Consider the following 16,058-nt stretch of genomic DNA (forward strand, 5'->3'; position numbering starts at 1 on the left):
ATAAGAAAAATTTTATTTGGTGTAAATCATCTCCAACTTATTAGTTCAAACATCATCTCATTTTCCACCACAAAATCTCTCTAAAAACAACCTATTAAGTTGAAGGTAAACGGTCTCTATTTACACTAGTAGGAGAGAGCCTGTGCCATAAAAGCTAACATCAATGGAGTCATCAAATGTCATCAACTCTAACCATTAGGGTTAGAGTTACAAAACTTCAAAACTTCAAAACCATTATATAAATCATAACGTGTATATAATGTAAAAGTTTTGAGAATTAAACTAACAACAATGATTCATCCCCCCTTTTCCTCCCACCCCTTTGACCCCCTCTCTCTCTCATTGGTTACCTTTTCTTTTTCTTTTTCTTTTTTTTCCTGCTCCTCCAATCACCACCCGCCACGTGGCAAAGGGGGGTGAGGGGGTGACCCCCAAAAGGGGGTCCCAAGCATTATTCTTAAACTAAATAGGTTGAAAAATAGATGCAGGTGTTGGGTCACAACTTGATCCAAGTCCAATCTTAAACACAAGCACAAACTAAGCTCAGCCCAAAACTCAAGACTAGGTTCAAGTTCAAGTCTAAGACCAAACTCAGTACATGCACAAGAACAAGTCTAGACTCAGTCCAAACTAAGACTAAGTTCAAATTTAAACCCAACTTTATTAATACCCATTTTATGAGACAATCCTCATTCACAATTCAATGGTTTCGGCTTATTATTTTTGTATTATAATGTTTTCACTTAAAAGAATACAAAATCGTTCAGACATACATGACCAGCAATTGGGTCTCATTTTAATTTCTAGTTAAAATTGCCAAAAACCCATTATTTTCCAACACTTATCACCAAAATTTCAAACTTAAAAAGATGCAACCATTAATTTAGTTATTCACGTAAAACACAAATATGACTATTTTTATCTTGGTTATTTTTATTGTTCCTCTTATTCGGCACTCTAACAAAAGAGTATAATTTCAAAAACTAAGAAAGAATTTTTTGCGTTTGATAAAAATTTAAGGCCAATGATAATTCATAGTGATGCATGACAAGGAGATCAAATCTCCACTCTAAATGTGAAATTTTAGATAATTTTTTTGGATGGATAGACTAATTATAATTTTTTTGTTACAGTGGACTAATTATAATTACTACCTCCTAAGTCAAAAAAGTAAAAATAAAAAGCTAGGAAAGAAGCTATAGCTTAATCATGGATGGATGCTAATTGGTAAAAAGTAGTAACAAGATTGATTATGTTCGTGTGTTCTCTAAGATTGATGATTGGGAGCAATTTATTCCCTTCATGAGAAAGATACAAGCAATGGATAGTTAGAATGAATTTGAAAGCAAAGTTAAAAAAATGAATGAATCATTTCCGGAATGCTTTGCTGGTCTTATAAGCACCTTAACTTTATGTCATATATTATTATTATTTCTAATTAACCTCAATCTTATAGAATTATGAATTTCAAAGTACTAAAATTTTAGTCCCTATATCATACATAGCCTAAGGCACCGTTTGGGAAGGTGGGTTGGAGGTTTTTTTGGCTATTTTAGCCACAAAAAACAAAATAGACTATTTTAGTCATAACAAACAAAACATCACATCTAACCCATAATCATTACATTCTTCTCTCACAAAAAAACTCAAAAAAGCCAAAAAGCCAAAAAGTCCTTCCCAAACCAAGCTTTTAAGCCCAGGCTAAAATAGCCAAAAAAGCCAAAAAGCCAAAAAGCCGACCCACTTCCCAAACGGAGGCTAAGTTAAAATTTATAGTAGACCCTCTAAATCACTTAGTTATTATATATTTTAAGTTTTTATTTAGAAATTTATTCATAGATATTAATGCATGAATTAGATTTATTCAAAAAAAAATAATTTAAATATTAAAATTTATTATATTTTGTGTATATATTGTGTTGTGTTGTGTATTGATATATCATTACTCATATATAAATAAATAAATTTAAAAAATAATAATAATAATTTTTTTTATAGCCAAAATTGTGAAGAAATTATAAAATACTTTTAAAATATTATGTGTTCGTACTCCTTAACCAACCACCATTAAATATATCTCTTAATGTTTTTAATTATCCAGCATAATACTTCCCTCACCCACCTTTTTTTTTGTCAACTATAATATTATAAAATATTACATGTTAGCCGGAATTGTGAGAAAGATGTTAAAAAAACAACTTCATTAATTGTTTTGAGTTTTTTGAACTCGGCCGGCTCGGTCTCCATTCTCCTTAGAGAGAGAAAAAGCGAGAGTGTAGAGAGAGAGAGAGAGAGAGAGAGAGAGAGAGAGAGAGAGAAGGTGGAGGAGGAGGAGGTTGGCGGTGTTCTTGATTGCAATCACCAAGTCGACCATTTTTTTCTTTTCTTTTTGTATCACTTTTACTTTTACTATCACCTAACGAAATACAATCATGATCATGATCATGATCATTACTCTCACTATCCCTTCATCATCACCACCTCTCTCTCTCTACTCAAACAATTCCATTACAACCCATTTTACAGCTCAAAACAGAGTCCAATTCTCGAGTTACTTAATCCCCAACCCATTTTGTCTCCGTACCCATTGCTTCTCTTTCTCTTATTCTAATCTTCTTTTTCAGTCCAGCGCTTCACACCCATTCAGTGTTTGTTTGAATGGGTCTGAGAGGTTGTTCCATTTTTTAACCGAATCGACACTTGGGTTTTCTTGAGCTGTCCATTTCATGGGTTTGTGCTGCTGGGTTTTCTGGTTCGGGTTCATTCTGTTCTGTGCCTCCAACGAAGTTGTTTTCAGTGATCAAGATGGTATTGCCATTGTTCTCTTTGTTCTTTCCTTTTTTATTGCATTTCTGGTCACTTAATAGACATGAAATTATTAGCATTTGGTACTTGAACTGCGTACCTATTTGAACTAAAGCCTCTCTAATTTCTGTGGTCTTGCCTTTTATTAGTCATATCTTTATGTGGGTTTAACTCCATTTTTACCATCATCAATTCCCTCTGTCGCATAAACATGTATGATAACCATCGAATTATGCTTTCATCAGCCTCTTATATGAATATATTAGTGCTTTCCTTATTCTATCAGTGCTATCTTTTTTTTCTCTTTTCTTTTTATTTATTTTTGCATTAATGTATCTAAATAGTGTCAAATGTAAATGTTGCTTACATGATGGCAATTGGAACAGGTTTCTTGAGTTTATCTTGTGGTGGAACAACCAGTTTCATCGATTCAACTAACATAACATGGGTCGCAGATAGTGATTATATTAGTACAGGCAACAGTGCATCTGTTAATTATGTTGAAGGCATGTCGTCTTCTCAAGTTCCCGTCCGTTTCTTCCCAGATTCTCCAAGTCGAAAGTGTTATAGGTTACCTGTAAAGAATGTCTCATCCTCAGTTCTTGTTAGAGCCCAGTTTGTGTATAAGAACTATGATGGACTCTCAAAACCCCCCAGATTCTCTGTTTCTCTTGGGACAGCAATTAGTACTACTATAAACCTTGCTAATACTGATCCATGGACCGAAGAGTTTGTGTGGCTGGTTGATAAAGACATTCTCCCGTTATGTTTGCAATCAATCCCAGATGCTGGTTTTCCTGTTATTTCTACGCTTGAAGTCCGGCCACTTCCTGAATCAGCTTACAGAACTGGATTGGGAGATTTCCCCAACAAGTTCCTTCGAAAAAGCTATCGAATCAATTGTGGATACATTAATGGATCACTAAGGTATGAACTTTCACCACTCATTACTTTACATAAATGTTCAAATATGTGTAAATTGTAACGGATTTATGTGAAAACAGGTACCCTTTGGATCAGTATGATCGAATATGGGATGCTGATCAGGACTTTTTGCCATTTCATATATCATCTGGGTTCAAAATACAAAGAACCTTCAATTTGTCAAGTCTGGAGGAGACTCCTCCAGCTGCTGTTCTTCAAACTGCAAGAGTTTTAGCTCGGAAGGAGGTCTTGACTTATAATTTGCCTCTTGATGATACTCTAGGAGACTACTACATTATCCTTTATTTTGCTGGGATTCTTCCTGTGTCCCCTTCATTCAACATGCTGATTAATGGGGATGTAGTTCAATCAAACTATACTGTGAAGAGCTCTGAAGTGAGTGCTCTGTTCATTACAAGGAAAGGAATCAAGAGCTTAAATATCACAATGAAGAGTATTAGATTCTACCCTCAAATCAATGCGATTGAGGTGTATGAGATTGTTGACATTCCTTCAGAATCTTCCTCAACTACAGGTGCCCTTATCTTTTTACTTCTGCATGCTTTATGTGTGTTTGTCAACTCCAGTTTACTCCTGACAGTCGATATCTCTTTGCAGTTTCAGCCCTTCAGGTTATTCAGCAATCCACTGGATTAGATCTGGGATGGCAAGATGATCCATGCTCTCCAACACCATGGGATCATATTGGATGTGAAGGAAATTTTGTTACTTCATTGTATGCCAGTATTGTGAAGGCGATTTGTCGTGTTTTCTTTTTTCTTTTTCTTTTTTTTTTTTTTTTTGTGTCCCCGGGTGTCATTGATATTGGCTTTTCCACCTTGTCTTAGGGAGCTTTCTGATATCACCTTGAGGTCAATCAGCCCTACATTTGGTGATTTGTTGGATCTTAAAAAACTGTAAGTTCTTCAAAAGTAGAACATTGCTTTGATATGAATAGTTTCTTTCATACTTCATAATCTGTTCCTTAGATTAATATTTTCTGGTGCCATTTTTCAGGGATTTGCATAATACCTCACTTGCTGGGGAGATACAAAACTTGGGTAGCCTGCAACGTCTTGAAAAACTGTAATGCCTATCTCCTGACTAGGGTAATTAAAGAACTTTTGTTCTTATAGATTACATTACTCAAAAGATTGCATAATGGAACACTGCAGGAACCTGAGTTTCAATCAGCTAACATCTTTCGGTTTTGATTTGGAAGACTTGATTAGCCTCCAAACCTTGTAAGTTCAGTTCTCTGAATATCCCAAGAGAAACTTGGTCTTTCAAGTTTTATTACATTGTCACATAGTAACATAGTTCAAGACATGTTCAATACCTAAAGACGTACTTTTGTTCTTGTTCCAGTACATGGACCTAGGTAATACTAATAATGCCTTCTTTGTTTAGGGACTTGCAAAATAATAGTTTACAGGGAATAGTTCCCGATAGCCTGGGGGAGTTAAAGGAACTTCATCTCTTGTAAGTGAGCTCAATCGGATCATATGATAATAAAGAGAAAATTGTTCTTAATAACAAACTTGATTGAGAAATTGATGGATCACCAACCATTAATGCATTTCTTTCCTCCACAATCTTCAGGAATCTGGAAAACAATAACTTGCAAGGCACTCTCCCAGAGTCACTGAACAGAGAAAGTTTGGAAGTTCGGTATGACATCGGTATTTTTGTTGTTGTTGTGTCCATGCCTTAGATTTCAGCATCTTGAAGCGTTAATTCTCCACAGGACATCTGGGAATTTGTGCCTTTCCTTCTCCTTATTGACATGCAATGGTGTTTCAAACAATCCTTCCATTGAGGCACCGCAAGTCACCATCTTTACCAGGAAGAAGAAGCATGATGTCCATAATCATTTGGCAATTATACTCGGTGCATTTGGGGGAGCTTTACTCGCTCTTTTCATTATTTCTATTTCAGTATTCTTGTATACAAGGAGAAAGAAAACTGAAGCCACATATACAGCAAGTACGAATACTTCAAAATCTTTTTCACCATGTCAAATCATTGCCTTACTCTTATGAAGCACTAATTTAATGATGGTTAGGAGCCGAAACCGAGATGCGAAACTGGAATGCCGCAAAATTCTTTTCCTACAAAGAAATCAAAGCAGCTACAAACAACTTTAAAGAGGTGATAGGCCGTGGTAGTTTTGGGTCTGTTTACCTTGGAAAGCTTCCAGATGGTAAATTAGTAGCTGTGAAAGTGCGGTTTGATAAATCCCAACTTGGAGCTGATTCTTTTATCAATGAGGTTCGTCATCTAACCTTCTTAGCATATTATTTGATCCATTATTTTCACGAAGTATTCAAGCTGAAAGATCTCCTCAAGAGTGCTGAGCTGTCATAGATTAATGTAATTGTGGTTTCTTTCTCAGTCAGTTAGGTGCTATGAACCTTTGAAGCTTAAAGTTAAGGAGATCCTCATTATAAATTGTTGTTAATGAATAGCAATCAGTTTTAAGTTAATAAACATCATTTTATTTTATTTTCTTGGTTAGTATTATATTATCCTCAGTGATCCCAATATAAATTGTACATCCTTCTTGCATCCATGGTCATATATTTGTATGATTAGATATCGGTTCATCAATAGTCCAAAGGAATTGCAAATACAAGGGATTAAAAGTGAAGTGCAAGTCACATTGTTGGGAAATTTTATGTATTTTCGTGAACTGCTGGCTCATTTATGAACTTGTGCGTTAATTTTTGGATGATAGAGTCAATTGTAAAATTGCTTTTCTGTTTTCATTTTATGGATTATTTATAGGTGTCTCTTTTGTCACAAATTTGTCACCAAAATCTTGTATCACTGGAAGGGTTTTGTCATGAGTCAAAGCAACAAATACTGGTTTACGAGTATTTACCTGGCAGATCCTTGGCTGATAACCTTTATGGTATGTTATGCAAGGCCAGAAAACAGATTTTTTTTTAAAAAATGTTTTCTTAATTTTGTGAATCCTCCAATTTATTGATTATAAGTTTTTCGCTTCAGGAGCAAGCAGTAAAAGGGTAACCTTAAGTTGGGTTCGCAGACTGAAAATTGCTGTTGATGCTGCAAGAGGTATTCAACGTCTAACCAAAGGTTACATAGGAAAAACTTGAAAGGAAAGCTAGGACAGGCTAGAAATTCATTGTTTTTTTAAAGAGAAAAACAAAAATACGAAAAAACTGAACCTCATTTCTCTGAAGGGTTGGACTACTTACACAATGGGAGCGATCCAAGAATCATACACCGTGATGTGAAATCGAGCAATATCCTTATGGACATTGAAATGAATGCCAAGGTCTGTGACTTTGGACTCTCTAAGCAAGTAACCCAGGCAGATGCAACTCATGTGACCACCGTTGTCAAGGGCACTGCTGGCTATCTTGATCCCGAGTAAGCCTTTGAATTTTGCTTTTACATCTTATTTTTTAATGATTTGACTCTTGTTCTCACCCTTTCGCATATGTGCACAGATATTATACCACCCAACAGCTAACTGAGAAAAGTGATGTCTATAGTTTTGGAGTTGTTCTATTGGAGCTCATTTGTGGTCGAGAACCACTAAGGCACACTGGAACTCCAGATTCCTTCAACTTGGTCTTATGGGTAAACTTCAAATTTCTTTATATTATGCTTGCTAATCAATAGTTTGTCAATATAAAGCTTTATCAGGAAACATATAGACACTTTTTTGTATAAATCCTGGTTTGACATATTATCTTCGTTGACTTGAATCAAAGCCTTCAGTTGTCCCATAACTACTTGTCTAAACAGACATTCCCTTGAAATGAATAACCCTTAACAAGAACCCTTGCTCTAAGTTATCAATTTCTTGTGCAATTAAAACAAATATGAAAAACCAATTGGAAATAATCCATATCCTTTTTTTTTTTTTTAAAGGATTTCTATGTTTGGGGATATTGGATAAATTTACTGGAGTATGTCTTTTTACTCGGGAAACAGTAACACAACTATTCTTTTGTTCCTTTATTAAATAAAGTTTGAGATAGATTTGTAGTGTGTCCTCCATAGAAGTTATGGCTTGATGGCATTATTCGTGGAGACGAATTTTATTGCAATCATGTTGCACTTCTACACATTACCTGTGTTTGCTTATTCTTTTCTAAAAGATTTACCGAAATCCTTTGGGATGAACTACGTATATCTGTGTTTCTATTGGCAACTGCAGGCAAAGCCATACTTGCAGGCAGGTGTTTTTGAAATCGTGGATGAGAACTTAAAGGGAACATTTGACGCCGAGAGCATGAGAAAGACAGCATTCATTGCTTCGAGGTCTGTAGAGAGAGATGCTTCTCGGAGGCCTACAATAGCAGAGGTATTGGGAGAGCTGAAAGAAGCCTACAACATTCAACTTTCTTATCTTGCTTCTACTGGGGACATTTGAATGAAATCCAGTCAATACCAACATATTTATTTACCAATATTGAAGCTTTGTGCAAGGTTTTTCATTGGAGTATCTCAAAAAGAAAGTTGGTCTCTCAGCATAGTTGACAAATATATTTCAGAAAATGTTTGTTTGATGATGGATATATAATTAATTTATGCAGATGTATGTATATGTATTTGGTTTACTTTTATTTAACTGAAGTTAGTACCTTACCCAGGAGCATATATATATATATATATTTATGGAAGCAAAGCAAGGAGCATGTCTTGTGAAGTTTTGTATGCCACAAACCCAAAAATATATATATATATATATATATACTTTAAATTTTTTTTTTTTTCCTGCTTAACACCCACCCACAAAAGAAGAAATAAAATAGTGTCCATTTGTTAGTGGAAGAGACCAAATTTTGGGATATTAAAACCATGTGAGCTTCTTGTTCAAAAAAAATTCCTTCTTTTCTTCAACATGGGTTGTCCTGGAACGTCTCCAGCATGTTAGACAAAATGAGAGTAAAAGAAAGTGCTTTTTTTTAATTTTATTTAGCTGGTTTTCATATAAACTTGGCTAACATTTTTTTCTTTTCTTTTTTTATAATTTTAACTAGTAAAATATAGAGTACACTGCAAATTTATAGTAACATATAGAGAAGCAACAACAAAATATAATTATACAAAATTTTGAATAGTCAATAGATGGAACAATTCTCCAAAATAAAATAGGGTTGGAATAAGTTTTTTGCAATAGATTAGTCAGATTAGTTAAAATATGAGATAATTATATCGTTGGAGATGATCTTTAGGCTGTGTTTGGATTTAAGACTTTAGAAAAAATTTGTGAAGAGAAGAAAAAAATAGAAAAGAAAATGTAATAAAAAAATAAATTTTATTTTATTTTATTTATTTATTTATTCATAAATCCATTCTCAAAGCTAGCTGGTTCCAGATAAAATGCCTTCCTTGGCTTGATTCAAACTACAAAACAATAGGCAAAACATACAAAATTATTCTCTAATTTATCTTTGCTAAAAGGGCATCTAATTAGCAACACCAATCATGTACTTTCTGATGTGCTGAACGGTGTAGGGATGGCAATTTAAATCCGGCCCGACGGGAACCCGATCTCCCGACCTCGAAATAAGTGGTTTTTCCCCGAAAAATATTCCCGCGGGGACGGGAATGGTATTAAAAAATCACTCCCCGATCAATTTTGGGCCGGGGACGGGGATAACTGTTCAAGCCCCATACCCGGTCCCGCCCCGCCCCGCCCCGTCCCACCCCACCCCCGACCCCGGTTTGTTCCCCGAATTAAAATTACAATTTCACCCCTATATATACATATAAAACCCAGACCTAAAACATTACCCTCACTCATTCAAACTCACTCATATGCTGCTGCTCTCTCCTCTCTCTAACCGAGGACGCTCTGCTCTCTTCTCTTTCTCACCGACGAGGCTTTGCTGCTCTCTTCTCTCTCTCACCGACGATGCTTCTCCCTCACCGCTGCTGTGCTCCCTCACCGCCGATCCTCCCACTCTCTCTCACACATACGACGGCGACGAATCATCCTCTCTCACCGGCATCGCGGCAGAAATTCCTCTCCCTCTCACGAAATCTCCTCTCCTCTCTCTTACGGTATCTCCTCTTCAATTGTGACTCTCTCTCTCTCTCTTTGATTTTTGCTTTTGTTCTACAGATTTGGTTCTTCAGATCTGGAAAATAATGAAGCAGATCTGTTTTTTTTTTTTTTTTGGATAAATAAACTCAGATCTGTTGGTGATCTAATATATAAGACGAGATGAGTTATTTTTGTTGTTGTTGTAATATGTAAGATGATCCAGATGATGTTGTTGTTATTGTTGTCAATGATGTTGATGTTGTGGTTGATGAGATGAGTTGATTTTTTTATTTTTTTTGGTCGGGGAGTCTTTGGGGTCGGGGAAACCCGATCCCCGTTAGGGGCGGAGGCGAGGGCGATGGTTGGTACCCCGTCGGGGATCGGGGCCGGGGACGGGGAGGGTGATCCCCGGCCCCGCCCCGCCCCGTTGCCATTCCTACTTAGTAGAGCACACTTGGATAGAGTTTAAGATGATTTGAATTATTTATTTGCGTAAATTACACTGATACCCCTGAGGTTTATGTTTATTATAATTTTTTTCTCACCTTTTGAAAATTACATCTCCCCCCTGACATTTAAAGTTTCATTACAGATTCCCCCCTCAGCCCTTTTAATTTTTTTAAATATCAATTTTACCCTCATTGGATAAATTACATTGACACCCCTCACATTTTAGAAATTACAATCCCCTCCTAAGGTTTAAAGTAGCATTACCAATTGCTCCCTCGGTTAGTATTAGTTGGAAAAAAAATTATTGAAAAAAAAATTAATTGGAAAAAAATTAATTGAAAAAAAAATTAATTGGAAAAAAAAAATTTGTTAGTAAAATTTCAAATTTTTTGTTTAAAAACCAACGTAAACTCATTTTTTGAATTTTCGTTTTTTCTTCAAATTTTCAAACTTGGACAACTATTTATAAACCAAAAAAATTATCAAACAAGTTTTTATGACAGTTTTTTAAAATTTTTGTAAATATAAATTGAAAATTGAAAACTGAAAACAAAATGGTTACCAAGCAGATCTTAGATGGTAAAAATGTCATAAAATTAACAAATAATTAAATAAGTTACCAACGTAAGAAATGACTTATCAAAAGATTCTTAAGCGATGTATGGTTTGATTTTTAGAAGAAAAAAAATTAAAATTTAAAATTAATTTGGTTAAAAAATAAAAAATAAAAAATAAAAAAATATATTTTTAAAACGAAATGAAAATTATTTTTTTATTTTTTATTTCTTAACCAAATTAATTTTTAATTTTTTTTAAAAAAATTCTAAAAATCAAACCATAAAATTTTTTTGATAAGTCATTTCTTATGTTGGTAACTTATTTAATTATTTGTTAATTTTATGACATTTTTACTATCTGAAGCCTGTTTGGTAACTATTTCGTTTTCAGTTTTCAATTCGTATTTATAAAAATTTAAAAAACTGTCATAAAAACTTACTTGATAAATTTTTTGATTTATAAATGGTTATCTCAGTTTGTAAATTTAAGGAAAAAATGTAAATTTAAAAAATGAGTTTACGTTGGTTTTTAAACAAAAATTTAAAAATTTTACTAACAAATTTTTTTTTTCAATTAATTTTTTTCCAATTAAATTTTTTTTTCAATGAATTTTTTTTCCAACTAATACTAACCGAGGGGGCAATTGGTAATATTAATTTAAACCTTAGGGAGGGAATTGTAATTTCTAAAATGTGAGGGGTGTCAATGTAATTTACCCAATGAGGGTAAAATTGGCATTTAAAAAAATTAAAAGGGCTGGGGGAATCTGTAATGAAACTTTAAACCTCATGGAGGAAATGTAATTTCTAAAAGGTGAATGGGGGAACTGTAATAAATATAAATCTCAAGGGTGTCAGTGTAATTTACCCTATTTATTTTATTAACAAAAAAAAAGAAATAGAAAAATTAGTTTAAGGTCTCTCTCATATTTTTAATAATAGAAGAGATCTACAATATTATTTTTTGATGCCTAAGATCTCTAAACCCACACCCATATGTCAGATTAGAGAAATTTGATTCTCTCTCTCTCTGATCTTCATTCTATCCAAACCAAACCCTCTCTTTTTGTGTACATTCCTCTCTCTCTTTCTCTCTCTTTCCTCATTTCTTCTCTCTCGGTCTTCATCTCCGACGCCGCTGGCTTCACTTTTGCCTCTGTCTCTACCACACCGTCGCCGAAATACCGCGACCTGAGCCGAACCACCGCGGATCTGAGTAGCAAACCACCACTATCTAAGTCGGATCACCGCGATCTAAGTCGCGAACCACTGCGATCTGAGTCGTGAACCACCACGATCTGAGTTGGACCACTGCGATCTGAGTTGAAATCAACGCCAACAGTCGAGTTGCAGACGACGACACGGCTAGACAGCACCAGTCTGTTCATCTTCATCTTCTTCATATTTTTGTTCATTTCTCAATACCTATTTGTTTCTCGATAACATTATCAAGCAACAAACGAGTTCTTCTTTTGCGGAGGTCTCGAAGATCGAACTCACCTGGGAAATTATCTTTGCTTTTTAATGAGATTATCAATTGAATTATAGCAGTCAAATTTCACGAAGGTGTGTATATAGAACTTTAGTTAGGATGATAGTACATTTTCCCTAGAAGAAAGTCACTTGAATATATATGTATGAGTTTTTTTCTTTTCTTTTTTTTTTTGACTTGCCAACTAAAGCTACTGAAACCAAGTTACTGTGTTGACTAGTGAAATATAATTTGGAGCAACTTTATTATCTTAATATGTGTGATATGCTCTGTATGTATCATTGAATTTTTTATATGTCATCGTTTAGATCTATTGGTTTGTCAACAATTTGGAACCTGCTGTGATATTTCCATATCACTTTTATTGGTAATTAGTTAGAGAATTGCTATGGGGCTGTAGAGAAGTGCTCGTAGAGAGATTGTTTGAAGATGATCAAGTTTGTTGAATTTCTCTAGAGTTGTGGCTGTGTTTTTTTTTTTTCTCTTTTCTTTGAGCTGTTGTTGACTCAAGTGAGATTATAGGTGGCTAGTTTGCACTTGTTGTATCTGCTTGTTGTCCAACTTATTCTAGAAGGGTCAAATCGAGCCATTGATGGGGTGGAGTTGATACTGTTATTGTCCCATGCTACCTTCAATTAATCATTTGTCTTGTTGTGCATTTGTGTTGATGTTATCAAAGTGCTGTTGTTTCTATGGCTTTCACGGTGCTGCTACAGCTTCTTATTTGATGTAGAAAGAAGAAGATGATGATGATTATGATGAATGCTATCAAAGAATTTATTTGAAGAAAGAATTTCTCTAGAGTGGTTTAAATTTTCTCTAGATCAGGTAAGAACAAAGTAGAGAAATTTTAAATTTCTCTGGAGTGGTTTGAATTTTCTCTGGATTAAGTAAGAACAAAGCAATGAAATTTTGAATTTCTCTGCAGTGCTTTGAATTTTCTCTGGATCAAGTAAGAACAAAGCAGAAATTTTTTGAATTTCTCTGGATTGGGTAAGAATTTTCTATGATTTTGATTGAATTTCTCTGGCTTGGACCTGAGAAATTCTCTGAGTTGAATTGAATTTTCTTTGATTTTGATTGAATTTCTCTGGTTTGGACCAGAGAAATTCTCTGGTTTAGAATGAAAATTCTCTGTGAAGTCCAGAGAAATTCTTTGTGAACCATAATTTTCCTGTGAAGTTTAGAGAAAATTCGATTAGAAAAATTCTCTGTGAACTATACTTTCTCTGTGAAGTCCAGAGAAAATTTGTTCAGAGAAATTTTCTGGATCGAATTTTCTCTAGATCGATATTGAGGGACCTTAGATATTATAAAAATATTGGGTGTCCTTTATACTATAAAATCTTAATACTAAATATCCTCAAAAAAAATCCCAAAAAAAAAATGATAAAAATTAATAGTTATATGATTCCATCACATATGTTTCAAAAAAATAAAAAATAAAAAATCTCTCAAAATCATATTTATTAAATTCTTTTAAAAATAAATATAATTGAGATGTGGTTTGGGAAGTGGGTTGGCTTTTTGACTTTTTTTGACTATTTTAGCTTAGGCTAAAAAACTTGGTTTGAGAAGGACTTTTTGGCTTTTTTGACTTTTTTGTAAAAGAAGAGTGTAATGATTATGGATTTGATGTGCTGTTTTGTTTTTTGTAGCTAAAATAACTTATTTTATCTTTTGTGACTAAATTAACGAAAAAAACTGAGTTTAACTATTCCCAAACGGAGCTAAATTATATAATTATTGATATTTAATTAATTTAATTTTTTAGACGGATAACTTTTCTAACCAAATCAACTGTTGAGATCATCTTAGCGAACTCGTTGTGGCCCCCACACAAAACACAGCAGGACCTGCTACATCAAGGTCAGTAAAAAGTAAATTGCAATTAAAATTGGCATAAACTTCTAGAAGAATGATGCCTCTGATAATTAGTGGTAATTTAGGGGCTTTAAGTGAAATCTTAAAGCTGTTTTTTTTCCCTAATATTATTGTGAATAATATTTATTAAAATTTTAAACAAAATTCTTTTTTTTTTGTTTAGAAAATTTGATTTCTTTATTAATGTTGTGCTTAAAGTTCTGATACTTAATCCATGTGTATTTGAGGAAAATATATGTTCTAGAAAACTTAGTGGCAGCTGTAGAGTGCTGTTAATTGCCCCAATTTGAGGAAGATTAAATTTAATAGATAAATGTGACAAAATATTGAAAGAGGGCATATGCTAAAAATACGTTGGGTACTACACCCCCTATATGGGTTCTTTCGGCTTGTTCTAAATAAAAATGTATGATGGACATTCCAACAATTAGATAGAATAGAATATGTTGTCCAATCCTAATTAAGTATTTAGTGTTTGGTTCGAAGTCCATGGCCTATCTAAATCCTCTTAGTTTGATGAATTTGAACCAAGTTCAAGTCTCAGTTCATATCTTGGATGGGTTTGCCTAGGCTAAATAAGGTTTGAATTTGGGGTTTGAAGTCGGTCCGTGCAAAATGTCTCATTGATCTTGTCAAAATGTCTCGTTGGTCTTGTCATGCGAGCCTCGTAGAAAATATTTATAAAAATAAAAATTTAAAAGTATAGACTTGAATCTCGGCTTGTTGAGTTGTCTATTGGGTCCACTCGTTGACCTATAAAATGTAGTTCGCTACTCTATCGAGGCTAAGTCCAATACATGAATGGTATTTATTTGATTTGATTTTTTTTATTAATAAGTAAATATTAATAACAAAAATATATCTCATTTGACTTTTCAATAATCAGTTTATTTGACTTATAAATCATAAGAATAAATTATACTAATTAGTTTAATATAACTATGAAAAGTTCCATCAATTGCATCAAATAGGGGCATAATGGGTTATTAATAAACTTAACTTCGAAGTTGCTCAAAGGTTTGGAGGTTTTAGGCATGTTGAAATTAATAAAAAATTTATGGTGATAAAAGGTTAGTGTTAGTGGTACCACTCTAAAAGCCAAAAAAAAGAATAAAAAATAAAGATGAATAGTGTGTGATGCGGTTGAAGTGGGCTCATGAATCTCATGTGATTCACAAAATTATAGGAATTAAAATTACAACAGTTAGATGATATGACCAACTTAATTAGTAATTTTTTTTTTCTGTTGTGTTTTACCACTATATCCCTATTTGTAAATGTTTTGTAACTGTTCATCATTTTGAGTAGTTAATAAATTTAAAATATTAGTGAGTGTGAAAGCATTTAAACAAATAAAATACAGGATTTGATCATATATACCCTTTCTCTTAAAAAGTCAGATTTTTGATAAGGCACGAAAAAAAATTTAAAAAAATATGACAAGTTAGGTATTGCATAATTTTCTTTGGTGATTTCTTCCCAAATAAATATTGTTTGTTTAGACTTGTATGATTTTGGTAAGTATTCAATTGGTTAAGAATGACCAAATCTAAGTATTAAATTAATTTTGAATGCTATATGATGTGTCACATTAGGTAAGACATTAAATGAAGGACGTGAAATACAATATATTAAACCAATGTATTGGTGTTATATCAGTAATATTAATATTATTATAATTTGTTTGTTAAGACAAACTTGTAATTTTTAATACAATGTCTCTTCTTTGATGCTACAAATTGGTGATTATAGTACTATTCTTTGACAACGGCATGATAATCATTGATATATATACACATAATCCAAATCGATAGTTTTATACGGTAGTCCAAAAGGGCTCATCCTCCAAGATAGATTAAAAATACCTATGGCCTAAACATTCTAATAGCGGTAAAGTAGGTCAGATTCAATGACT

General features: G+C 33.5%; 1 protein-coding gene across 2 annotated transcripts; it reads left to right on the plus strand.

Moving 5' to 3' along the window:
• Positions 1 to 2,214: 2,214 nt before the first annotated feature.
• Positions 2,215 to 8,355, plus strand: LOC114322885 (Leucine-rich repeat protein kinase family protein). 2 transcript variants are annotated; one of them, XM_028270330.2, is made up of 16 exons: positions 2,215 to 2,808; positions 3,192 to 3,732; positions 3,810 to 4,264; positions 4,348 to 4,465; positions 4,578 to 4,646; positions 4,747 to 4,815; positions 4,905 to 4,973; positions 5,140 to 5,211; positions 5,332 to 5,400; positions 5,477 to 5,715; positions 5,795 to 6,000; positions 6,517 to 6,643; positions 6,742 to 6,810; positions 6,939 to 7,128; positions 7,209 to 7,341; positions 7,925 to 8,355. In XM_028270330.2, the coding sequence occupies exons 1-16, from the start codon at positions 2,727 to 2,729 to the stop codon at positions 8,138 to 8,140; spliced, it is 2,724 nt and encodes a 907-aa protein (XP_028126131.2). In that variant the 5' UTR covers positions 2,215 to 2,726; the 3' UTR covers positions 8,141 to 8,355. The 2 variants fall into 2 exon arrangements, with proteins under 2 accessions (XP_028126131.2, XP_028126132.2); XM_028270331.2 differs by having other exon boundaries at positions 2,218 to 2,808; positions 4,354 to 4,465.
• Positions 8,356 to 16,058: the final 7,703 nt, after the last annotated feature.

Source organism: Camellia sinensis, chromosome 14 (genome assembly GCF_055761805.1).
Source record: "Camellia sinensis isolate YWXY chromosome 14, ASM5576180v1, whole genome shotgun sequence".
Taxonomy (NCBI): Eukaryota; Viridiplantae; Streptophyta; class Magnoliopsida; order Ericales; family Theaceae; genus Camellia; species Camellia sinensis.